Source organism: Tetrao urogallus (assembly GCF_951394365.1).
Source record: "Tetrao urogallus genome assembly, chromosome: 5".
Classification (NCBI taxonomy): Eukaryota; Metazoa; Chordata; class Aves; order Galliformes; family Phasianidae; genus Tetrao; species Tetrao urogallus.
In genome coordinates, this window is record NC_136818.1 from 23,691,020 (window position 1) to 23,717,982 (window position 26,963).

At 37.5% G+C, this 26,963-nt stretch overlaps 1 protein-coding gene across 4 annotated transcripts in view; it reads right to left on the minus strand.

Moving 5' to 3' along the window:
• Positions 1 to 26,963, minus strand: part of DNM3 (dynamin 3) — a gene marked incomplete at both ends in the record, with an annotated part of 166,979 nt that overhangs the window by 122,053 nt on the left and 17,963 nt on the right. For 3 of the 4 annotated variants that reach the window (XM_079535787.1, XM_079535788.1, XM_079535789.1), the window contains 12 exons: positions 1,603 to 1,632; positions 3,275 to 3,323; positions 6,900 to 6,970; positions 10,346 to 10,432; positions 11,999 to 12,137; positions 14,756 to 14,823; positions 16,526 to 16,661; positions 18,077 to 18,219; positions 21,520 to 21,680; positions 22,582 to 22,680; positions 22,932 to 23,135; positions 24,567 to 24,716. In XM_079535787.1, coding sequence (XP_079391913.1) covers positions 1,603 to 1,632; positions 3,275 to 3,323; positions 6,900 to 6,970; positions 10,346 to 10,432; positions 11,999 to 12,137; positions 14,756 to 14,823; positions 16,526 to 16,661; positions 18,077 to 18,219; positions 21,520 to 21,680; positions 22,582 to 22,680; positions 22,932 to 23,135; positions 24,567 to 24,716 — 1,337 coding nt within the window. The remainder of the gene's footprint in view (positions 1 to 1,602; positions 1,633 to 3,274; positions 3,324 to 6,899; positions 6,971 to 10,345; positions 10,433 to 11,998; positions 12,138 to 14,755; positions 14,824 to 16,525; positions 16,662 to 18,076; positions 18,220 to 21,519; positions 21,681 to 22,581; positions 22,681 to 22,931; positions 23,136 to 24,566; positions 24,717 to 26,963) is intronic. The other variant, XM_079535790.1, reaches the window with a different exon arrangement.

Sequence of the window (26,963 nt, forward strand, 5' to 3'; positions counted from 1 at the left end):
TATGGGTGTCTTGCTGGAAACGAGGTGGGTCAAACAAAACCTTTATACCCAAACCCCTGAGTCACTACACTGACATTAATCTCCTCCTCCGATTACATGGGCAACTTGGAGAACAGCAGCAGAAACACAAAACAGAATTTTTATATAGGTGAAATTTAATCCTCTGTAATTTGAGCAGTTTGCATTCTCACACACAGTGATCTTGACTGGGCACATGGATCACAACATCCTCATCTTCTGAAGTTTATCAGGAAGGGAAGTTCTCAGCAAAAACAAATCTCAACATACATAATACAACAGCTAAGCGCAGACCAGCCTCCAGGATCCGGATCTTGTTAGTGTCTTGTGCAAAACTAAGCATTATATTGATTATTTCAAGCAAATTAGAAGACAAACTAACCTGTGGCTTAAAAAGAAACTTTGTGGAGTCAGGTCAAAACCTCAGGCGGTAGCAAAGAAAAGAAAAAACAAGAGAGGCCAAAGATTGAGCATGAGAGGAAAAATTAGTAGCAGAAGAAAAAGGAGCAAAAACATGTTAAGAGGAATTGGCATTGCATTCTTTGCCTAAAATACAACATTGCCCAACATATTTCTGAGACGCATAAAGACAGTCAATAGCTATTTACATCATACCAGTTCAAAGCACATCAGAAAAAAGAAAAGCCATGTGATTGCAAACAAGCACTCCAAAAACGCAGGAAAACTGAATGATCTTGATTCCCCTGACAGATTCAATTCCACTGCCGTCAGGATCAGTGCTGCTCAGCCCTTTTTTTTCCTTTACTAAACTCTTTAGTCATACAATTTAAAGATATGGCCCCAAACTGGAAAAACGTGTATGTTTTCAGCATAGATATCAGATAGTGCACACGGTAGAAATTTACTTCTTACACCTAAACATCACTGAACCAGAAATACCTTGTTATAAAATTGCCTGCTGTTTCGGCTATTAATTCTGATTAGTAATATTAAATGCATTCGCATTTTTATTTATTCATGAGATGGAAGGAGTAGAAAGGAATCTGTCCATCATATACTGATCCTTTTGGAGCTTTGAGAAGAATACTGAAGAGGCTTTAGATATTTTTATTTCTTCTATTGGAGGTAATTACTTTATATAAGCAAACAATGCCAGTAATAGTACCTGTAACCATAAACAGCACGTTCATTTCCACAACAGCTAAATTGTTTTTGATTACCAAAAACTATTATTCACCCACCCTTTCAAAAAATAAAATTGAAAAGGTTTACTATAAATAGAGGCACTCACACAAGATAAACACTGCTTTCCAATTATATAATAAACATCAGTTAGTCATTTTAGTTTGAGAAACTTGGTAAACTATAAAAATATTAATTTTACTCAACATTTTCTATAGCATTTTGAGTTATGCTAGGTTCATACTTGTAACAGCACGTTAGTGGCAGTTAAGTGATGAACTGCAATTATACTTCATTGAGGAAAGGTTACGAACAAAATAGCTCAATATGAAGTAGTTTAGTAGCAAGTATTAAAAAAAACTCAATGAGTTAGAGACAAACTTTTCTTCTGAGAAGCTAAATGAAAAAGCAACAATAAAGCTTACAGAACTTAGCTCGTACAATTTGCCTTGAAGGCGGTAGATTGGTTCCCTGAAACAGCAAATTGCAAAAATGAAGTTTTATTTCAGAAACATTTCTCATTCTTTTCAACTCCAAACAATTAACTTACAAACATCTGCTTATTATCTTTAAAATAAAAGGTTCAGCAAAGCCCTTTATACCAATAAGTAACTGAGTTGCAGTGTACAACTTACAACTCCCAGCTTCATCTCCACTTCTTTAGAGAGAGAACATTCACTTAATTAAAAAATCATTCATTTCATTTGTGTATTTTTGAAGAGTCAGATAACTGGCTGATTTTCCTTTTATGGGACACTCCATAGTGATGACAGTTGTTGTGTTTGACACATGTTCCGGCACAGCTAGATAAGAAGGAAATCTCTCCTCAGAGGGGAGAGGCAAGTCTTTGAAGCTTTTTCAGCATTTAGACCTTTCAACTTTTTTCATTTTAGTCCAAACCATACATTACAGCAGAAATGTCACTCACGCCGCTCAGGCTCTGGGGCAGCATCACATTCAAGAACTTAATGGAGTAATTTTGACCAATGTCTTAATAAAATAACTTCCAATTTCTTGGTGTGAGAAGGAGATTGGCTTTCCATCTCCAAAAAGACAGCTGAGTCAATCCTATAACCTCTTATTTATGACAGCACAGATAGAGACTTTCTGAAATCTCAGGTTTAATACTCAAGGGACCTATATTCAGCGGTCACACATGAGAACTTCAGCCTTACACCTTTGACCACACTGCTCACGAAAGCATCAGGAAGATGGTCAATGTGGGTAATTACTTACACAGAATCTGATTGGCTTTTTTAGTAGAATTTTCAGAAACCCATTAAAGTGTGTACTATTTCTACAATACTTCCTTTTTTTTTTTTCCCCCTGCTCAAGACTTTGCAAAACACTCAAAGCAAGCAGAAATGCTCAGCAGCATTTTCATTATTTTAATTTGACATTAAACTAGGAGTGATCCTGTGAAGTACCAAGTACCCCTGGCCCACACAAGAGCACAGAAGCAAAGCTCAGCAGCACTTTGCACCTTGCAGAATCAATTTCAAATCGTTATCAGATAAAAACAAAAAGCCAACTGGTTTTATGAATGAATCTCAGTGAAAACACTAATTTGACTGAGATCAGCACTTATTTTTTGTTTGGGTCGAAAGAAAATGACAGTACACAGTCAACATCTTCAAGAAGTTAACTGAAAATTTTCAGAGGTAAGGACAAATCTGTTTTTGCTTGCTGAATTGCCCCTTCGCTGCTATTAAGCTGTGAGCACATGAGAACAAGAAAAAAAAAAAATGCGTGACAAAGAACACACAAGCAAGTACTCACCAGTGTTTTGGATTCTGAAATTCACAAGCTTGCAGTTAATGGAAAAATGCATTTGTGTGTAACATGAAAGACTCAATGCATTAAATGACGTGGGAGGGGAAGCACTAACCAGAAGGGCAAGCAGTAGCACAGTTTTAAATAAGTAATGATGGTAACAACGAAATTCAGGTGGCTCTAAAAACTTCAGTAAAACAAGGAGATGATAATGCATTTTATGTGTTTCATGCAGAAATGGTAAGTTACAGATCCACAAAAAAATAAATGCAGCCAAGTACACCAGACAGCTTGGATTAACTTGCACATGCCATTATCCATTCTCTGTTAAGGTGCCTACCTGATTTCCCACTGCACTTTTGTTAACCTGACTGCTTCTTTGTTGGGCACTAAGGAAAGCAGAGGAAAAAAGTTATACTGAAGAAACTCAAAAACTAAACCAGTTCCTGAGCAGCAGATTATAGCAATAATAGTTACTATTGATTCCAGCACATAAAGCCAGTGTAACAAAGAAACACAGCAAAATCATTGCATACACGTGCATCTTTCACTGTGTTTATTTCCTCTTTTACACTTCCACCTACTTCGTTTTATGGGAATATTTGCCTGCTTAGCACAGAAGAGAGATGCACAAATAACCCCTACCAATCACCTCCTTTGCAACAACGTTCTACTTACAATGGTAAAAGTTACTAAAAACAGAGAGATTACGGCTCATCTGGGTAACTTTGGAAATGTTAGCTTCAATAAATATTAAAAAAAGACAAAAAAAAAAGAGTTATTTCTGTTATTTGGAGCACTACAACAAAATCCTCCCCTGCTGGAGACTTCTTAATAGCTTTGTCTTGACAGTTTGTTTTGAATATTGTTCTAATATTTACATGCACTTTGAGGGTGTAAATTTAACCAATGGACAAAGCTGCCATGAAGTTGGTTCAAAAACCTGGAACCTTGTAAGAACAGAACACATTTAAAATTATAACATTTAAAATATTTTTCTTAATTCTTGGACTCTGGTAATCCCAGTTCCTGAAACAAAACACATTCCTTTACCAAATACACAAGTTGTTCTTAATTTTAAAAGCCTTTGCATTATGCAGCTTCTACATGGTAGGCCATACAACTGCCATATTGCTGGAAATAGGAAATAGATGTTCTAAAAGTAGGCTTCTGCTACTTTACCACCAGAGCAACCACTGGTGACAGCAAGTTTTTTTTGGATTACGTTATACTATTTCAGCAGGCATTGATTAAATGACAGGGAAAAAAAAGCACAGATTTAGATAGCTATAACATTATTCTGAAAGAGTAAGAAAGATAGATGTGCTTAGATCACAACTAAAGTTCCCAAGGCTGAAATCATTTTATGCAGAGATACCGATCCAAAGAATTGCTGGAGCATCATAACTCAGTTCTGTCCCAACTCTGATCATGCCTTAAGGCCATGATCTATCAAACCAGCAATCCACACACTGTCAGAGAGAATATCCAGAGTGATGTGTCTGTTTGCTGGGCTTAGTTCTCAATATTTGGTCAAATAGCAGTTCATGTTTCCCATGCATCATCATAACTTTGGTGCACAAATTGTGATTAAATAACCTGGATATAGAAAACAGAACAATAATTCAGATCTGATCAGTTGCCTGAGAAGCACAATACATCTTTACAAAACTTAACTGCCATTCTTACAGTGATCATTGCTGGTTTTTCTCTTTCAGTTCATTGTCTTATGGAAGACAATTAAATAGACAACTAATGTCATACTAAGAAATCCACATCTTTTAGCAGTAGTCCATCTACTGTTCTAAATACAAATTACTCTTCATGCAGATTGAAGCATGTAGTTATGTTAGAGTTACACAAACTGGAAACAAACCCAATCCCTGCATTTTACCAGTCATTCCCCACTTAAATGAGACAAGTATTAATATTCTAAGATTTTCCCAAAATGAATACATTTCTTCACAATTACGTAAAGTTGTTCTAAATATTGGCACTCTTAAAACTTTCTGAAGCCAATTCACATCACACTGTAACCACCCCAAACCCTGCAATGCTGCACAACAGTGTGAAATGCCTTGAGCTCTCATTCATATGAAGAAGGTTCACTGGACTTACGCTTGTGAAATAATACAGTCACAGGAGACAGCTGGTTAGAAGACTCAGCAATCAAAAGGAAACAGTAGGAAATCTGAGGAAGCTACACTTCAGGATGTTTAGATACTGCAGAAGTTTGCATGCTCCCCCCAGAATGATTTCATTTTTCAAGTTTTAGCATAATTGCTAAAACAACAATATGATTATAGATTAAAATGTGTATTTTCTACCGTTCAGGTCATAAATAAATATTACATCTTAAATTCTCTTAATTAACCAAGTTTTCTCTTCCAGTTGATCACAAGTCAACAAAAATAACTTGCCTAGTCATCAATTTCAACTCCTATACAGACTTGCTTAAACTTATAGTTATTAGTAAAACTGTCTAGAACCATTTGTTATCTGTTCATGTCCCTCACAAAAGGGCTGGGAATTTCCAGATCTCAGTTGGCTAAAGAGGAAGAAGCTTTGCTGAGAATCTGGACACTGCAACTATTTGGAAAAGGATGTAGCAGTGAGGTCCACAGACTGAACTACAGGCCCTAAAAACAGCGTCCATGAGCAGGATTTTTCCAAGAAAGAGGCATGAAGCAGCTCCAAATATACCTGGCACTCCAGAATCCAGGGCCGTAAATAGGAGGCTCCAATCTGACATAAGGAAACATCTTTCACAGTGAGGAGAAAGTCGACTGGGATAGATTGCACAGAGAACCTGGAGAATCTGGTTTTTTTTCCCCTGGACATTTTCAGGACAAATCCCTGAGCAAATTGGTCTGAACTCAGCATTGTTTCTCTATGTGATTTCCCAAGGTCACAACACACCATTACTATGTAACGGAGTGTTTTCAGCAGGCTTTTTCCTGTCAGAAGAGGATGAAGTGAAGCAAATAGCAGGCAGGTTGTTGTCTTGACCTCTAGAAGGCCAGCTACCATTCCTACAACATCCTGTCATTTGTCAAAAGAACTGATAAAGATATCCAGGACCTGAAAACAATATCAGAGAAAGTTGTTCAAGCTAAACACAAACAGTGCCTCACTTTGCCTTTGCCATTCTCAGCTTTTTGAATTCTGTATTATTGCTTCAAGACACGCTGTCCAAGTTGTAGACCTTCCTTTTCAGTGCTAAGTAGAATAGGCCATAATATAACATGTACAGTGCTGCCAAACTTAGTTTCCAGCACCACATGTAGATGAAACCCGTTACGATTCCAAACACTGTTATAGAAAATGAATAAGACTGAAGAAACATTTATTTGTCAAAGTACGGAGACATCTTTAACATTTTTACAAGTGTCAAGGAGTTGGTATGAAGTCTCTGACAAAAAAAAAAAAAAAAGACTGGCTGGGAGCTGAGGGAGAACATTTCGGAGAATATTCTCACAATCTTTTCAATTAAGAGGAGAATGTCAAAGCAGGCTCTGGAAGTTATTCTGCTATTATTCTCTACAGCCAAACAGCAGGCACACTTAAACTTCTGACACTTAAATTCAGTGATATGCTTAACTCCAAGCAAAACTGCTTCACACAGAATCACAGCTCCCAAAACAAGCATTAGCAACAAGGAGAGTCCACAATAACATACATTTCTGTGTTCCTAAAATGGATACATCAACAGCTTTGTCAATGCCCCCTCTTAAAAATCGATGTGATTCCCAACCAAGATAAAATCCTCAGTGAAATCAGATTTGTGAACGAGGGTAAAGAATCCACTACAAGCATATATTGAAAAAGAGCATCTTCCTGCATGACTGGGATTTTGCAGCTTCCATCCCCATTGTCACAGCATGACACATGTTGAACTCATTTAAATTAAGAAAAAAAAGCCACTCTTCCAGTGTCTTTATAACAAAGAATCTATATGTACATACTTTGCAAAGCCAATGAAGTCTTCATGGTTGGTGTTGATGTAAGAAACCTGGATATCAATCAGCAGCAGCACCTATTAGGGGAGACAGCAGACCAAAAAAAAAAAAAAAAAAAAAAGAGGTGAGTGAGGTTGAAGAGTGAGACTGAGAAAAACGGAGAAAAAGAAACCTTCGTTTTTCTCCATATTCTCTCAATATTTCTTACATAATTGTTCGAGCAAAAGTTTTCTAAGTCCTACCACTTCTGTTCATATACTTGGTTAACAAGCTAGATTACAGGAAAGCTTAACACTTCCCTCTGCTGTTTTTTTTCCCCCTTCTGATAGACATAATTTTCACCAACTTGCGTTTGCTCAGCTCCTTAAGACCAACTATCTGTTGTCAGCAAGAGCTTAATAATGTGCAACAAGTTTTTGCAAGTTAGGTCTAATCCTGTCTACTTGGACCGTTTCAGTCAAGCCAGCAAGGAACCTTACAATATCAGGGCATCATTTGCTTTAGGTACCTCACGCAGAAGTGATACATAAGCTAGAATTGTGACAGGAAATTTACAGTCCAGGGACTAAGCAGCCATTCTGATGCAGACACCATGCACAAGAGATAAGTTAGTCAATGAAATAATGAAACAAGTGATCTGTGAAAGAGCAAAATTTCAACTTACTACTTGCTAGTCCTTTTAGATGCAAATTTGAATCAAACTTGATAATCTACCCAGGCAAAGAGTTTAATAAGGCATAGGAGAAAGCTCAATTCCACCCCTGGACAGTTTCTTGAACAGATACGAGACTGAAGGGAACCATGACTGTATTTTCCCTTCATCTTTCCAGACTTCCGTTTATCAGCAGGAAGTAAAGAGGAAACATATTGCTATCACAGAAGTCCCAACACTTCACATAGGACCTTGCTGAACACAAGAGGAAGCCTTTAGTGTCTCCTCCTTCCTCCCATCCAGAGCTTCACAACCAGGGCTAACAATTTACATTGCATAATTACCCACTGCCCACACTGATGCCTTTGAGGTGTCAGCTTCTCAGTAAATGCCATTTTCAGACTGAAAGGACAACACTTGGGACGGATGAGCCTCAGCAGTGAAAATGAAGTATGAGTTTTACTTTTATAAAATACTGACATAATGACCACTTTGTTAGAATACCAGGCTCTCTTTATTTAACAAAGAAGTCCCATCTATTTTTTTCCCAAGAGACCCTAACTTCCACATGCTTTACTGTGTCCTATCAAGGCATCACAATACTGTGCTTATGAGCAAGACCTAAGCACTACGAATAACTCCACCTGGATCCTTTCATACTCCTCAAAGTGTAGAGTTATTTCTGCACAGCTCTACAAATGTAGTATCACTCTTGAACTCCCCATCATTTCTAACAAACATGTAGTGCCTCACGCTGTGCAAAAGATAGCGGGGATTTCAGTCTAGCTCTTACCTCCAAAAATATCCTCTCTAGAATTTTGATTTAATCGTGATAAGCTGCGAATTTTGATTTAATCGTGATAAGCTGCTAACAGCATAAATAATGATGTGGCTGTGAATAACGTATTTGACAAACTCTTGGCTTATACAGAAAGATGGTATTTTGTACATTGTTCTGGGAAATTGCCAGGTAAAAGCACATAATGAAGAATGGGAGGAAAAAAAAGAGAGACTACTTATTCTAAGCATCTTCTTCCAAATTTTGAAGAAACCAAATGAATCAACTAGAACACTCAGCAAGCTTATGCCCACTATGTTCTTAGAAGTTATTTAAGACTTCACTTAAATTGTTCTGCGATTATAAAGAAGCAGAATATGCTGCACAGCTTACTATCTTGCACGTGGAGAGAACTATTCAGAGCCGAGAACTAAGGAGCTGTGCTCAAGGCTTCTTCCCCAGTTATACTTCCTGTCACACTCTGCACTCCCCAGACAATAATTCCATTTCCATCCTCGGTAAACTTTCTCATATGTAGCCCAAGCCTTACAGTTTCCTGGATTTGGAATGCTTAACTGGGTGACAAATATCTTAAAAACATTTCTCTGCATTTCATTCATTTATTTTTTCTATACTTCAAGGAAAACTATAGCCAGAAAAGCTATATATCCATGAACCTGAATGGTACTGATTAACGAACTCTCAAAACAAAGTTTAAAATATCAGAACTAGAAATAACCAACCTAATAGCAATCCCTGTCTTTTAGAAGAAGTTAAAAGTAGGGACTTTTTCTTTCTGATTTTAGAGATCACTTTCTAATCTTAACATTGGAGATAATACCTTTCAAAGCAGACAATAGCCTTCAATGGTCAGTTCCAGTGGCTCTAACCTATGCACCTCAGCAAGTCTGTCAACATGGCCAGAGACAGACAGGGCCAAATTGCTCAGCTCTGTGCACTGTGGTACAGGAACAAGCTAACACTATTTTAAGCCAACATTGCCATTGAGGCCCAGTATCCTTAAGTCATATCTTGAGCTCACTGGATTAAAAGGTGCTGTCACCCAGAGGCTGCTTGCCCAGTCAAATAATGCTGTTTCTGAGCCATTAAGCCCTGGGATAAAGAGGAAAGTTGCATTACCCTGAATGCAATTCTGGAGCTGGACCATGCCCAACCAGCTCATAAAACAATCGGGAGATCATTCTTCCCAACTCACAACCACAGCGCTGATACAACAGCACCTCTTCTTTATCATCAGTATTCTTAAGAGAAAAAAGGAGGAGGAAATGAGAAGAAACTTTGAGCACTTAGAGAAGCATATCTGGGTTCCACTTTCACATTAAACAGAAAACAGCATTAGAGATTGTATGAAGATGCCAACTGTCCTGAGTTAATCTATGATAACGATTAACTCCTTTTTTATTTTATAGTAATTCCCAGAAATATATGCCCAGATTTTCATCAAGAGGGACAGAAGAATTACAGTCATTGTGTCTAAATAAAACAAACAGATAGTAATTTCTTTCATCACCTTTCCATCCTCTCTTACCTCTCTGTGAAAGGAACACATTCATTTCCAAGAAGTACACAAAAAGCACAATGAGGAGGAAGATGATGAACCTATAACAAAGGACTCAGATCCTCACCATAAAGCAGAGGAATAAAAGGCTTATTCTAAATTAGGTTGTTTCACTGTTACTAGGGAAGACAAAATCATTAAGAATGAGGACATCAGCCTACCTCTTGGGTCCACAGGCATTGACAGGGAGGATGTCTGATGCTGGAGCTGTACTGCCAGCACCTTTGCTTGCCATTTCTACTTATCTTGAAAGATCAGATTAGGATTTTCTATATCAATTTAGTCTCTTCTGTCAAAGCTTAGTGGTAGAAGAGCAATTTCTAGCCTATTCTCAAGTGTGTAGCCTGCTGCTACAAAAAACATCTTTTGTTATTTTACTTTACGTGTAATAACTTCCTTCCTCCATACATTTCCCTGAACACAGAACTCCTGTGTATTCTCACCTGATCCTTGGTCTTCTCTTCTCTTTCACGAATGTAGCCAGCAACAATTCTTTCTGTTTCCTCACATAATCTTGGATAGGTTGCCAACTGAAAAGCAAAAATACTAAAAATTCATATCTGCAGGATAGCTTCAATAACATGTAAACAAAGGAACTTCAACTTTCTTTCTTGGAGGAAAGCAAGTATTATAAATGGTTTGGCGAATGTAAGCCTCCCTTGCTATTAATAGTGATCTTCCAAAGAAACTGTAGGTACGTAAACCCTTGGACTTTTTTTCTGTGTTTTTGCTCTATAGAACAATGAGGAGGAAAAGAACTGTTTGGAATAAAAGTAACTGCATCACTGAAATCTAAACATTCACAAGAATCCAACCAATCTTGCTCAGAGGTGTGGGAAGACTCCCACTGCAGATCTGGGATAATAGGTTAGAAAGGCCAGTCTTACAACGTAGCATTTCACTCTTAACTAATTGCATATCCTTTGAATACATCCTACATCTGACACAAACCTCCATAGAAGATAAAGGGAAGGCATTAGGTAAAGGTTGTCTTCCTCAATATACAGATTCTGAATGGACATGTACAAGAACTCTGCAACAAAGCTTCAGCAGCTAAAACACAAATCGTAAGCCACTCCAATAAGAAATCATACTTCTATCTGACTGTTCAGAAGTCACATAACTTTGAGAAATGAACTTCCATCATGAGTTTTCTTATTTCCTTGACTGTTATCACAAGATGGACAACAAAATATTAACAATTTTTTAAACCGGTTGGTACGTTTGCCTTTAAGTTGTTCACTTATCCTGCTTAGCTACTCTAACTTACACTAGCTGCAGTATTACCCATAAGATGGATGTTTGAATAGTCAAAAAAAACAAACTAAAAAGAAAAAAGCAAAACAAAAGCTTGTATATGACACTTAAACATTGAGCACACTCTAAAAGATGTGATATGCGGCAAGTGTGCTTACTCATGAAAAAGGTAGTATGGGCTCTACCCTGCTCACAACTGACAAATTTATCAGCCTTGAAGTGACATCTCTACATTTTGCTCTTCTTCTGTGTGTAATTCCAGAACAGTATTCTCAGTATTTTCCAAGTTTCTTGTTCTTTAAAGGCTCCACCTTGTGGCAACACGTTACATCTTTACATCTCAATAATGGTACTTTAAGACGTGATCAATAAAATGCAAGAGTAATCGCAGCCAACAATGGGAAAGAATCTGCACAATTAATTCAAACAATATCCTCCAAATTCAGCTCAAATATCGTGAATCCTTTCCACACTTCCCTACAATCTTCACCAAAGGATGATCAACCTGCCCTGTTTTAAGAAATTGTTCATTTTATCTCCTCATTGGTACAAAAAGTTGTGTTATTCAGAGGGATACAAAGAACAAGCCAGGATGTTTTTCAACAATTTCAGTACATCAGTACTCACATCCCAGACCTACTCGAGGACTTGCTACTTTTGGCTGTTATTTTCATTATTACTTTGTTTGGAGTTTGACAGAAGTTGTAACTATTTAGAGTCTTACTCTTTAGATAAAATAACAATATCTTTTATAATACCATAAAATGCAAGAAAGACTTTGTGTTAACTACTATAAAAATTACATTCTACTTACATTACCAGATCTACTTGCGAGTTACCTTTTTAGTGCACTTCTTGACAGTGTTGATTAACTCCTGCATCACTAGATCCACACTTTTTAAGCAAGGTCCTTTCAGCTTCACTATCTGCTTTTTAACAATAGCTTCAAACGCCATATCTGGAGTAAATAAACCTGTTCTGTAGACATGAAAGAATATGTAAGATAGTAATACAAACATCACACAAGGAAGTTTATTTCTTTTTAAACCTGATTGCTCATCTGCCTTTTCAGAAACTTGTAGCTGAATTACAACAGTATCCCTACACAAACTGCCTTCCATCGAACTAAATTAGCTCTTTTCTCTTTAAAAACTGTTACAGTATTGCAAGAATATGTAAGTTTAAGCATGCTGTATTTCTCGAAGATGACTATGAGAACTCTAAAAAGTATTGGAATAATATTGTGAAGCTTCTTCAGCAGTGCACCAAACCTGAGAGAGGAATGGCAGCAGTAGTGCTCTCGTACAGCCAATGGCATAACAAACCAATAAGATTTACACAGATGTATTTTCCCTCTTCAGTCACAACAGTAAAGATGGTTTTATTACTCAGGGTCCTATGAAGAGAAATTCAGTTTGTCACTGCAGCATATAGGAACCTTATATGGACAGGTACCTTGTAGAACCAGTTCTAAACTAACAGCCCTTCCTTCTCTTTCAAACACTACTTGCAAGATTTAGCTCAGTACAACATAAGTTATATTAAAAAAAAGACACAAACTATAAAGACACCCTGAACTGTTAGTTTGTCACCACAAGTTTTTCTTCAAGATCTTGCCACCAATAAGGCAAAATTCTTGAAAAAGCTTTCACAGTAAATACTGCATTTTCAGAAGATGCAGCCTGTCACAGTGCTGTCCATTTAAATGGAAAGCCAGAGATGGAGCACAGCAAGGAATGTTTAACTTCCAGCTTCGATGGTTTTTTCATCAAAAATGGTCAGAAGTCATCTTCCTATGCTAGATAACACAAATCTTAATAGTGAGATGCCCATCAAAATCTGAGATGAATTGTCACTGATTTAAGAGGAACAAAGCTGCCAGCACTACACAGAGTGCTAGAACAGCCTTGTGAGCTTTGATTTCTTTGATTTCTAAGTGCCTTGCACCAAAAGATGAACCCCCATCAGGTAACTGAGACAAGCAACAATCCCAAAGAAGGGAAGGAAATTCTATGCCATTAGATTGCTTGAGGTAACATGCTGCTTTCAGATTTTGGTACATAATGCTGCAATGAAGAAGCTGGAGAACTTATTTTAACCCTAAATAAAAAGTCTTTTGTTCGGCTTACAGTAGCTGATATTGCATTACAATATGTTTGTAGATTATGACATTCCCTAGAAAGGTTCTATGTTATTCCTGAAGGACCCCTCACAGCGCCAGTTAACCTACATGGTAATTTCTCACATCCTTCACATCTATCTTATAAGACTTCTCCATCTCTAAATGTGGAGATGCAGGAATTAATTTTATCTAATCAGTGAAGTAAGAACAGAGAAGAGCGGAGTTGCAAGCCTTCATCTGTCAGAAACAAGGAGACATTAAGAATTTCCACAATTCATCCACAGCTAAAAATTTACTTTACGAGCCACTATTGATGCATGTCACATTTAGATTCTTAGTCTCCTCTTGCTTTATGCAGTTACGTTTGTGAAAGCTACAATGGATTCGGCTCTATCACCACTACTTGATGCACAAATGTTAACAAAAACTTTGCTTCCTTAAAGTAGGCAGCTAGAATTTCTTCTGGCACCAATTCTGAAGTAAAAAGGCAGAAAAGCCTACGTGATAGCTCTTCAGTAAAGAAAACTATGACCTTGATAAGGCATCCCAAAATGGATAGGATGTGTAAGCCTAAAGGATGGGCAGAAAATGTCTGAGGTGAGGTCTATTTAGTATCTGGACACATTTACCATTGCAGCATACCAGGAAAAAGCCAATGATATCACGAAGAGAGGTACAGATTAAGCCATGTGCAAATACTATTGAGTGCTACAGCATTTATTTGAGAGTTTCTTTGTGTGTTTTGTAGGTATTAACTGTCGAGCAAATCTCCCGCTTACATTTTTGGCCACTGAATGACTGCATTTAAGAGACATCCTTTGAAGAAGAGCTTCACTCAGCTGTGACAGTCTCAACATTCCTAAATCCCAGCAGTACTTTCAATCCACTGATATGTCAAGTTCCAGACAGTCTCATAGTTAGCCTTTGAACTTATGCTTTCATTGTGTGCTTTCTACAGGTTTCTGACTTGTCTGTAGTGAGTGTGTGTGCAAAATTGCATTGCTTCATAGCTTTATACCATTTTCTGAAAGGAAAAAAGTCTTCCTTACATTCTAGACTGATTTACCTGGTAAGGTGACTAAGTAATAGCAGAAAAGGGAGAGCTAAAATTTCTCCCCCATGAACGTATAGTTACAATCAGTTACACCAATTCCAACAGCTTTATACAGTAGAAAGAAAGCTTACGTTATATTGAAAATTATAGTTATACATTCCAGCCTGCGGTACCAGGAAATAAAAGTAAATGATTTTCTCTATAAAATAATTTTCCAAGATTTTCAAGTAAACTAAACATCTCCAGGCAAACCAGCTGTTCAGCCCAAAATAGCTACCTGAAAAAGAGAAGTACGAAGGAGTAGAAGAAACATCAGCTATTGGAAGCAGTGCATTAGAAATGTAGTCTAGCAATCAACAATCAGCACATCCACAGATTAAGATGACCTGTGATCAGCCTTGAAAACAGGGGTGCACTTGCCTGATACCATGTATGTTCTTGATTGCATAACTTATTTCTCTCCGCAGCTCTTTCTCATTGAACTCCATCTAAAGGAACAAAAACATTTAAGATCACATTAGGGGAAGCTTTGAAGTGAAATAGAAAATATTACTTTTTTCCAGTATAACTGGAAGACAGGCAAGCTCAACTAATGTAACATTAATCTTTAATCATGCTGAACAAAAGGTAAGTATTATGAAATGTTTTAACACTAAGGCTACAAGCAACAGTTAGGACTGCTAGAAATTATGCACCCTTCTATTCCCAATATATCAAACAGCTGAAATGATCTTGCAGCACATCCCAAAAGAGACAATAGTTGGTGGATGAAGCCAGAAACAACATTTTAAAGACACAATTTATTTATTTATTTTTAAGTCTGGTTTCATGCAGTGGTACAACTTACACCGCCACGTTCTCTGCTTATCCTTGTATAATCAGTGAACGTACAGATGTTATAATTATGAAATATACCAGAGAGTTTAGCTAAGCAGTTATTATACCAAAAGAGAATAGATACAATGCTCGCCCGTATCCTGGGCTCACTATGAAACTCCAGAGGAGAGATCTCCAGAAGAGATCCTTCCCCACTGGCAGTCAGCTGTTAAATGGGGTCTAGGAGAGGTGCAGCCTGGCTCCACCCCTTCCAGCAGCACAGGTGAATTGCCTTCACCTGTGCTCCCATGGCTGACTCATTGCTCGCCTCAGGTGATCAATCAGAGGTTCAGGCCTTGATTCAGCAGTTCCCGTACAATCCTCAATTTCCCATCCTACTGTTTTTCAACCAAATTTAAGAGAGGAATGAATGGTCTCAGAGTTACGAACCTTTTCTTCATGTTTCTCAAAAGCAAACTAGCTGACAATATTTTAGTATTGTCACAAGTGAAAGGCTCACTATGTAATCCCAACTGTAGCCTGTTCTCTTGAAGTGCTAGTTGGCACAGCATATTTAAACCTCAGAACTAGCTAAAACCTGTGTGATTCTCACCCAGCTGAAAGCTAAGTCATTATTGAGGCAGCCATACATAAAATACAAGGAAACTTAGGAAAAGTGTCAAAGAAAGCAGACTGGAAATACAGCAGGACTCATGGAGAGGGGAAGCTAGGATCACTGAAGAGAAAAAAAAAGGGTAAAAGAACACAACATGAATTCAGTTGACCACTTCTTAGTTCACAGACCACTGTAGTTTATTCTGTCACTCAGAAGGCGGGTAAGCAAGAGATGTATCAGGAGGAAAAAAAAAGTTATCTCTAAACACCAAATTTGAACCTGTTCCACTCCCTCTCCCCTTTCCACTATGAAAACATGGGACAGAAAATCAGTTTTGTCTTATGCTCTGAAAAAAGCAAGAAAATAACCTGCAAAATGTACATGTTTCATTTGTGTAGTTTTAACAGGTACTAGCTACTTGAACACAGCAACTGAAATTTGCCAATGGTAGTTGTTTCTTTTCCCCACCTAACCAGAAAGAAAATGCCATTAGTGAGAAAAAAAATAAAAAGCATGAAAAATAATAGGAGCTGGGACTATAATTATATTCATATTACCATACTTCAGAATCTTCATTGTATCTCAGTACCCATAACTAGAAACAAAGCTAAATGTCTCAATAATCACGCAATGAAATTTCTTCTACAGTAAAGATCATGTTCCTCACATCAAGCTTTATCTTTGCTTTAGTACTTTTGGTATTGAAATAGGAATACATAAATAAGACAAAAAGTAACATCACCAAGATGGATAAATACCTTCACTAGTTCAAAAGGGAAACGTTCATGGAAAATACGATTGATTTTGGCACCACCTGAAAGTTCTAGTGTATCCACCTGATCTCCTGATCCTTCAATTCTTTTTTCAAAGTCCACTGAAAACTGCTGTACCATCCTAAATTTCAAAGAGATGGAAAAAGATTAACTTAAGCACTTCAACTATCAACTATTAGTTCAGCACTATTGAACAATTAAAATGGGTTTGGGAATTGACAAAAGTGTCTACAACAATTAATTCACCCAAGCTGCCTATCCAGGGTGCTATACTTGTAAATCCATTCCTACATACATACACACACCCCCACATTTCGTCCTTATAGGATGTAGCTCCATATACTACCTTCCTTTTTTCTTAAATGTTGTGTTTAAAAATAGTAACAACAGCTTATTAAACCATATGTTAAAGTCAGCTTCAAATATATCAGGGCACCAGGCTACATTTCTATTCCACTGTAATTGCTATCGCTATTTATCACATTCATTTATTTATTAGAAAGAAAAATAACAGCAATCCCTTTGAATTCTTTCTCCTTCAGAAAACAGTACTGTAGCAGAATATGCTTGAGATGCTCACAGACCGAACGAGTCACAACTTCATATATATGCTTCTATCAGCTTAATGACCAAATATACAGACTAAAAAAAATAAAAATACCCACGTTGTACTCTCATAGAAGAGTCCCAGGCTCTGTTCCCAGGTTTTCCTCTCAATCAAAACATCTTAAGTTATGAGGGACAGAATTACATCTACTCTTTTGACACAGTTGTTACAAAAAGCAAGGAGTAAATCAAAGTCTGTGGCTGGATCAATGAAGTCTTGATAGTTCAGGTGACCATTTTCCTTTCTGAATTCCAGCACTGGCCTCAGTTGCTGTTCATGTGTCCCAGAACAACAGAGATATGACTTTGTACTCACCAAACTTGAATATTTTCCTTGTCCCCAACAACATGCTTAACTGCTTTCTGAAGACAAACCATCTTTTAGAATCAGCTCCTTCATAAGGAGCTCTGTAACTTTGCTGCATACCACATGAAGGACTACCATCAAAGATTAATTTTGATCTTGCCATTTGCAAGTTCTTTTGGATGGCCAAGTTTTCATATCTTATTAAAAAAAAAAAAAAAAAAAAACACAAAAACGAACATTCCCTATTCTCCTTTCATGCTTCTCATCTTACAGAACTCTAACACAACCTCCTCCCTTTGCTTGAGGGCATCTTTTTGACAGGCTGTAGAATGTGTCCTGCAATCTAAAGCATTTTCTTACCTTAACATCACGTATGTTACTCATCTTCGTACCTTTTCCTGCTCCACCTTTTCTCTTTCTATGATTGCTAATGCTAATTTAGGGAAACCCTTGCTGAAATATTCAAGTGTTCTGGAACACCAAACACAATATTTTTCAGAGCTTGAATAAAGCATCTTTTTCCATATCCTAACATTTAAACACATGGGGGAAAAAAATGTCAAGCAAAACAAAACAAAACAAACCTATAGACAAATGGAAAGCAGATAAAAGACAACACTCACTGCAACAAGGCTTTTGTTTTTCTGGTTGGATCTTCTGGTCTGAAGTTTTTGTATACCTCTACTTCATGTTCTATAGAAAGCAGCTGGCTCTGAAGTTTGCTCCTGAAGGCTGGCAGGGTATCCCGAATATGATTGGTAAGTTGCTAAAAAGCAAATAGAAGTCCTTTTATACTGTTACTAAAGATGAAAGCAAGAGCATAGCTATTTCCTTCTGGCTGCCAAACATATCAGTGTAGCCTGTGCTAGCTTACTAGTGTAAGCTTGATCTTTGAAGCAATGGAGACAGTTCAAGAACACCACAACATCCCTTTCATGTACACATTATATGGAGGCTTGAAAAACTTCTTGACTTTTTCACTCATTATGGCCTGATATGACATAGTTGTTTAGCTATACGCTAAGAAGTTATTTTAATTTGAAATGGACTCTCACAATAACTCAGCATTTTGTTGCCAACATCCATTTCGCTGATTCTGAGCATCCAAAACCACTTGAGAACAGTGACAGAAGGCAGTATAGGCATACAGAGTATCTACTTAGCACTCTCTCTTTCACTACTCACAAAACTGACTTTCACAACACTTCTACTTCGTTGTATCCAGAACACTAAAGAGAAGAGATTTAGCCCTCTTACAGCACTTAACTTCTTTAAAAATATGTATTTTTAAAAAATCTTGATATAAAGCATTATCACTGAAGAGTGTTGGCTTTCATTCATGAAAACTATACCTAAAAATACTGGAAAATAAACTGGAGTAGAAAAAGTCTTAGAAAAGCTCTTATCTCAGTTACTTCTGCCCATATATGTTGTAATGTGTATGGACAATACTGTCAACTGTCCAATGAGCCTCTCATGCATTGTATCCATTCCTTGATTTAAACTAAAATGGACTTTTTTCACTATACCTTCCCAGTCACACAATGATAAATAAAGAATGTCAAATACCAAAGTAGGAAAACTGAGCCCCGAAGTTGTTCAGAAGGCCCGAAAGGCACATTATCAAACGCTGGGGTTTCCCTAGAGCACCACCTTGTGGACGCAGAATAATTTAAATACTACCCGGAACCACAAACACTCATGCATTAATAACCTGGGGACAATTCTTGCATACATCCTCTCATGTAATATTCTACATACAGTAATAGCAACAGAAGACCAACAATTCATACTGAAATAGATAAACTAAAAGGAAAAGAAGGTAAAAAATGTTACTAGTATATAAACTCAACGACATATAAGACAGTTTCAAGGAAGATGAAACTCAGTTGATTTAGTTTCAAAACTAAGACATAAGGTATTCATCTTTCAATGCATTTAAACAGACAAAACATCCCAAACACACACAAACCTGTAGGATGCAAGCAAGTTCTTGCATTCTGTTGAAGAATGTTTTTCTAAGGCACAAATAAATAGCATTCGCATTCTTTCTGAACAAGCCCAGAGTATACCTTAACCTGGTTGTAAAGATACACAGCTGCAAAGTCAGAGCAGCAAGAAATTAGCAGGCCAACCATGTAGTCTACTTATCCAGTATGTCCTGTGCTGTTTCCAGCTGCTATCCAAAATGGACAAAGCCAGGCTGACCTAGCCTCTGTCTATTCCAAACCTACAGCAGCAATTCAGCAATGAACCGGAGAAAATACTATCAACTCCAGATTTTAGGAATGTCAAAAGCACTGGTTGGCTGATAAAACTTAGTTTCAAAGTAACAGTAATAATATCAATGAAATTTTAAAAAAATAAATAAATCATAGCATCATCAGTAAATTTAGGGGGACAGGCAGGGTTTGGTCTTGCCCTTTTTGAATTTGTTGAGACTCATTATCATCAGGGTCACATACGATTCAAGCTAAGGCTGGCATTACCAATGGACACAGTGGTGACAAGAATTACATATTTCTGCAATTGTGCAGCAGGCAGCATATTGACTAGGACAGTAAGCTACAAGTTTCTTCTCCAGCTATCTGGGAAGAAGACCCCTATTTCCTGCTGAAGAAAGCTGCAATCTGATGAGTTTGGGCATGAATGCTTAGAAACAGACCAAAGGTTTGGGCAAAACTAAAGGCAATGTGAACCAAGTCCTCCTGTGTTTGTCATTTATATCATTAGTGTACTGTATGTGCTTCTACTAAAAACTACATCAAAGCATAGATTTTCAGGTTAAAGTACACATATGCAGGGAACCTTCAGGACACATCATATCTCAAAACATCTCTCACCTCCCCTCTTCCCCCCACAAATTTCCAGAATCGATTTCTAAGAGTCGTGTTAAACTAGAAGAAATGTGATAATTACAGAATAGTGTACTTGGAGAAACACCAAGGAAGAGAGAATTTTAACTCTTTGTACTTTCATATTCAGCACTCAAGAGAATAGGGAAGTGCATAACTGTTAGTACAAGTCATAAACAGCATTATTATCAGGTAAATTAAAAACAACAAAAGTTCTGCACACTAATCTAAGTACTAACTACTCATCTAAGTAAGAGGGAATTTATCCTGAGCATGAAAAGCGGCAGGGAGAAGATATAGAGTACCCTGATATTGGAAGATGTTAGGATCCCAGTGCTCCAAGGTTACTTAGAATTGTCACCCTTGTTTTCCATCTCTTGTGACTACACTTCCAGTTTTGTAGATTGAGCGCACACAATTCTGCTTTGCTGGAGCAAAAGAATTTTTGCAAGGAATGCCAAGTCCTCCCCAAGGCAGCAGAGAACATCTTGTACTTTTTAATGGCCAAAACCAGCTTGCTTCTACACAGTCTCCCTCAGAGTTACTCTGTTCACCCACACAGTACACAGTGAAAGAAGACTGTAGGTTACAACTATGTGCTGCTGTGCACAGCCCCAAAGAAAAAAAAAGAAGTCCATTGAATGGCTCTGTACCCCCCCAGTATCTTCATAAGGATTTTGGGGGTATGTGCACATTATTTTACTGCATCTGTAATTAATATTACAGCTTAAATTGCAGCTTTAAGTAATACAGACAGAGCTAAGAGAAGCTACTCTAGATTATTACAAACTAATAAAGTGGAATAAAATATTACAGAATTTCCAAAGTTGGAAAACTGCATAGTCAAAGAGTACCATTATTAGCTTGTGTCTGGATGCATGAGGTACCAATCTGAGTAAGTTTCTGACTAAGAAATAAAAAATAAAATCATGATTTTCTTGGAACAAAAATCAAGATTGAATATTATGTTATCAACGATGGAAATTTCTGCAATTAGCAATCTTAATTATTGTAGGCTTATGAATACTGACAAGTGCCTACAAATAAGGTTCTCTATATCCCACAGTACATTTCTGTTATTTTTAACATGCTACTTTGTTAATTACACTATAAAAATTAAAAGGCAGAAAAGAATAAATAAGGTTCATTTTAGTGAAGATTTTATATCAAAGCTGTCTCACAGCTGTCTCCACAAAGAACTCAGGTTTTACCTGGTTTAGAACTTTCTGAAGATACGGCGTTCCCATCCGATCTGCCATGTGCCTGTATGCTGGGTGGGAAAGAAAGAATTTCCTTTCTGCTAGAAGAGCTGCCTTTATGTCCTTCTTCCCATCAATGTCCTTTTGGCTTCTGTTCACAACACCAATATAACCTGAAACAATCCCAGCCCAATGGGCATGTTAATGCAGGTATTCTCTGCACAACTGGATTCATATTAAATTGAACTATGTTGCCTCAATTCAAACAAAAGTTTCCAATTCAGGTATTTCAGACATCATTTACAAGCACTGTAAATGAACTTAACATCCAATTTGTTCATTCTGTTTATGTGAAATAGATGCACTTCTTTTTACGTTACTAATTCAAGCGTACAAATATCTGAAACTTCAGTGCACTCCAAAGAAGTCACTTCAAATAAAAACAAAATCAAAGTAACAAAAAAGAACAACAAAAAGAAAACCCAACAAGTCTGGGTAAGTAAACAATACAGCACTAAGAAAATACAGGAAAAATGAGTAATTTCTTCATGTCTGCTGGAGGAATACGTTCACAACTTTGCTGTGTTCATATACTGAAAGGACATGGTGGTCTCATAAGCCAAGTATAACTAGAAACAAAATTATTGATACTGTTAACAGTGAAAGTGACTGTAACAGTAGCTGTTGGAACAATCAAATAGAGAACTTCCACAAGAGGTCAAAACCAGATTAACAGCAAGATTACCGAAGCGCTGGTGCTGGCTTCTGTCATACGTAAGAAAAAAGACTCTTTTGTTGAAAGAGACAGCAACCTGGCACAGAAAAAGAAAACTGGCTAATAAATAATGCTGACATTTCTTGTTTCCTCGGGAATAAGCAGCATATTTTCCAGGTCCAGGATAAATTATTTTACTTACAGGATATTTTTAGCACATCCCCTTTCTGTGTTTGCTGAATGGAATATAATAAAAGCTAGGAACACATCAGGTCCAGGATAACCCTTCATTCATCTCCAGAACTCTCAAACACTGCTGTTACCAAAACCAAAGAACAGAGGCAATTGAACATTTTTACCTCTACGAAGAGGAAGTAGTTTATTTTCTAGAACGTCTCTTGCATCTGTTCCTTCATCCATCAGATCCAATTTTGTGATCACACCAATGGTTCTAAGGCCTAATCAAATCAGAGATGGGAAAAAAAACAACAGTGAAAAAATCATTTATTTGGAAAAAAAAACAAATTATGTCCTACAGTTCCATAGTGATTATTGAAAATGTGATCATCTCAAAGATTTATCACACAACAACCACCACAGTTGCAAGTAAGGGCATGATTGGAAATGAAGAGATCATCATTGGCAGTGCTGAAATGTATTCCTCAAATTTGTTTAACGAGGCTCGGTGGCTACTTTTAATCATGCTTACCTTGAGGGTCTACTTCTTTAGCTAACTTCAGAGCATCTGAGTTGGCCAGATCCGTGTTAGCTGGAGTCACGGCCAGTATCAAACAGTTTTCTCGAGAGATGAACTGCATTATCATGTCTCTTATCTGCTGCTCGATATCTGGAGGCTGATCTCCTACTGGCACTTTAGTGATTCCCGGCAAGTCAATAAGAGTCAGGCTTAGTACTGCATGGAGAACACAGAACCACAACACTGGTTAGCATGCCAGACACATCTAAAGAGATCTATACAGGTATGGTTGTAGACAGATTTTAGTCACATAAAATCTTATACAAAGCTTATATCCTTCCAAAAGCAGTTATCAGCGGTTCAAATAAAACACCTGAGAGTCTGAAAAGTGTATTTGTTACTGTAGTTGCTTCCCTATTGCTCCTTCATTTGGATTTAAGAGTATTACTCAATATTGTAAGCATTACAACTGGTGTAGGCAAATGATACTTATATGGAATATCACTGAAGTCTCTTAGGCAAATGAATATGGCTTTCTGAGCTTTTTCCATCAGCTGTAGCACAGTTAACAGGCCATTCATATTTCATACTTCAATCCACAGACCACCTAGAATCATCAGCTTGTTCAACTACTACTGCAACAGAATATCCTTCAGACAAAGGAGAAAATTAGGATTCCTAGAAAGGAAATACATTTGGTGCCTGTCCAATACAGATAATAGTTGCTACACTAAAAGACTGATCCATAAAACAAATTAAGAGCATTAGGTAGAAAATTTTCACATTCTCCTGGTGTCAGCACGTTCAGGAAGCTTGCTGTGAGGCACAGCATTTAGTTCAGTCACTCTCCTGTTTGCTGTGCCACATCTGCATAGCAGCAACAGGGCTCAGGAGCACACACTTAGAGCCAAGGCATATCAAAGGGAGGACCAGCATCTCTTTAATTACCTCTCCTCTTATTTTAATCCTTATGTCCTTTGATTCACAATCAAGGCATCAGATGAAGTGGTTAGATAAATGCCTGATCCAGGCACACCACTTTTCCCCTACATGCAGACTGAACTCAATGCAAAACATTTCCTCTAGATTGCCTTCATTAAATAGAGCAGATGGCAACCAGAGAACAGAACTTTCATCTACACTGGGGATCTATAACATAATGCAGCTTCAAACATCAGCATTGTCCAAGTATGTTTTTAGTGACAAGGAATAAGAAACATCCAATAGGACAAAGAGATATAATGACTTTCTAGATCATTGATCTAAGAAATCCATATGGGTGGAGGCAAGAAGGGTTTTTCCACTTCATCTGCTACCTCCTATGTCTCTTTACCAAAGAGTTTACTGGTGAGCTCCTAATAGTATATGTGCTGCAGGAAGGATTGGCTTCTCCCTGATGTAGAGGGGGAATGTTTTAAAATCATGAGAAGATTAAATGGGATAGAGTCCATGTTCTGCCCAACTCTAGAAGTAACAGCTCTCTGCAATAGAGTGGTTTCATAATGCAGCAGATGCTGAATTTCCTTACACAGGTATATCCACTTCTGGTGGAAATCTTTGCATCCCAGAAGACTGCTAATCAATAAACAGACAGAGCTCAGTAATATATTACATCACAGGAATATACAGTTGAATGATCTCACTTACCATGTGGAGAATATATTCTTAAATTAATAGGAATTGAAGAAATCCCTTTGTTCACTCCTGTTATTCTATCTGTTTCTACTTCAATTTCCTGACGAACTTCATCAAAATCTGTAAACTTTCTTCCTTTGCAGTGTAGAAATTCAGCATACTCTGTGAAGAATATCAATAGCATGTCTGTATTTCACAAGTTCATAACAGGCTTCACTATTTTCAAGCCCCTAGGTACTCTTCACATGAGGATACACAAAAGCACGTCATCACGTATATCAAGAAAACATTCCATATGAGCACATGCAGTTAATACGATGGCACAGGTGAAAGAGTTTGTTAAAGAAGTCAGGTTGACTGAATATGATTTACTACTTTTATCATTAGCATTTCATCTTTCGAAACAACCTGAAAGATTCAGATAAATACCATATACGTCTACAGAGTAAAGAACTGGTTTGAACTCAGATTCTGACTTTTCATGCAATTACTTTTGCTCATAATACATCACTGAATGAAGAAAAGTTATTCAAGTTCCATATCACATTTGTTTTATCATCATTTGTTTTCAAAAACTAACAGCACTTGTTTCAGATGATCTTAGCAAGGGAGTTTTCTACATTTTTACAAGTTGATAATGAAAATAAGAGCACTTAAAACACTTCAGTGTTTTCAAATACAACTCCTCACTAAAGACTTCCCATAGTCTAAATCCAAACCATGCTTTAACAGTTTGTAAAAGCTTCTACAGGTGTAGCTGTGATTTCACTGAAGTGGCAAAACTCCACTCATCATCAGCTTGTCCTCTTAGCCTACAAGGGTATCAACTAGGAATTGTTTTGCTATCAGACATTGACTCCAACATGACACTAGGTCCCTGTTTTCACACTTGCATCCAAACACTGCTTCTACTCTTTGGATTCCTCAGGATTTCCTGCCCTCATGGTGTACAGCCAAAGGCATACCTCAGGATTTTAAAAGTGGAGTTTCATCCTTCAAAAGAGGATAAACATAGAAGTTGCTGAAAGCTGTGACAAACACTAATGAGGACAGATATGAGCTCACATCCTGTTCCTACAGGGTCTAAGCAGTAGGATGGAGAAAGGTTGGACAAAAGACTGCAAGTTCAAGTCAGTTTTGCTCTGCAGTCAAAGCCTGATCTCACAGTTCAATTTTGGTACTTCTTCTGCAGGAAACATTTCTGATAGAAATGCCTTGAACACCAGGAAATTGCTTGAGCTGCTGCTGTTTGAGCAGATCAGAGAGTGCAAATGGATAGATGGCCTTATCTGTCAGAACTAAGTCTGTCCCGCAGGTTTCCCTTACGTCATTTTACTACCGTTGCTGACCGCGTTGTTAAAAAAATGAAATAGTCAAAACTAGATGTCAAACCATAACAGTAGTAAAAGCAAACCAAAAGCCAAAAACAGCAAGAAGTGGGCAAACAGTAAACATCACCTCACTGCCCCACACTGCCATAAACTCCCTGGGATTCAAAGTGTGAGGGACAGGGAAACCCATCCTTGCTGAGACAAAAACAATGCATCTCATCCTAAAAATAAGAGGGCACTTCATCTTACTTTTCACGACTTAAGAACTGCAGAGCATAGGATAATGACAATCAATGTTTTTCTGTATACTTAATATTCAACTATTTATTAAAAAAATAAAATAAAATAACAACCAACAAGGAATATTCAAATACTGCAAAGTGAAAGAGAAGACATTACACTTGTAACACTTGTTATTGCAAAGATGAGAAATAGGTACCTACTGAAAATAAGAGCTGACAAGTGGTTCCTATTTTGTCTGAGTGCTCCTGGGATAAAGCAAACTGCATTCTTCCCATCTACAGTTTTTAAACTGGTGGCTCATCATAATTTCTCAGCATAAAATTTCAAAATTGAACCAAAAACTTTGTGCTTAGCTACAATCAGATGGCTGGCTCAGCTCAAAAAAGCTTTTCTCTTTCTTCCACATGGCATTTAATAACAGGACAAGTCCCAGTCTGAAACGGCTTCAAGGTAATCCAAGTGAAAAAGCTGACTACCTTTTAGCTATGTTAATATTTCTCTTTCTCATTCCCCTCAGAGCCATCTGCAGTCCCATTAGTTCTGAAGGAAGAGGCTTTACAACTGTGCATAACCTGTGGTGCCACACAGCCTACAGAATAAAAATCCAAATGAACAAGCAGTGCTTTGTTCCGGCCCTCTCAGCTCCTCGCCTGTCCTTGGCAGTGATGCCCTCAGCCTGGATGAACACACGCTTTAATGCAAGCCTCAGTTTTCAACCTTCACATGCAGAGGAACACATTAACACTTAAACTTCTTGTGGGAACAGACACAGAGTTGGACAGAAGGCATGATCCTGCCTGACACTCAGTGTTTACTGATGTGTTTTCTGTATAAA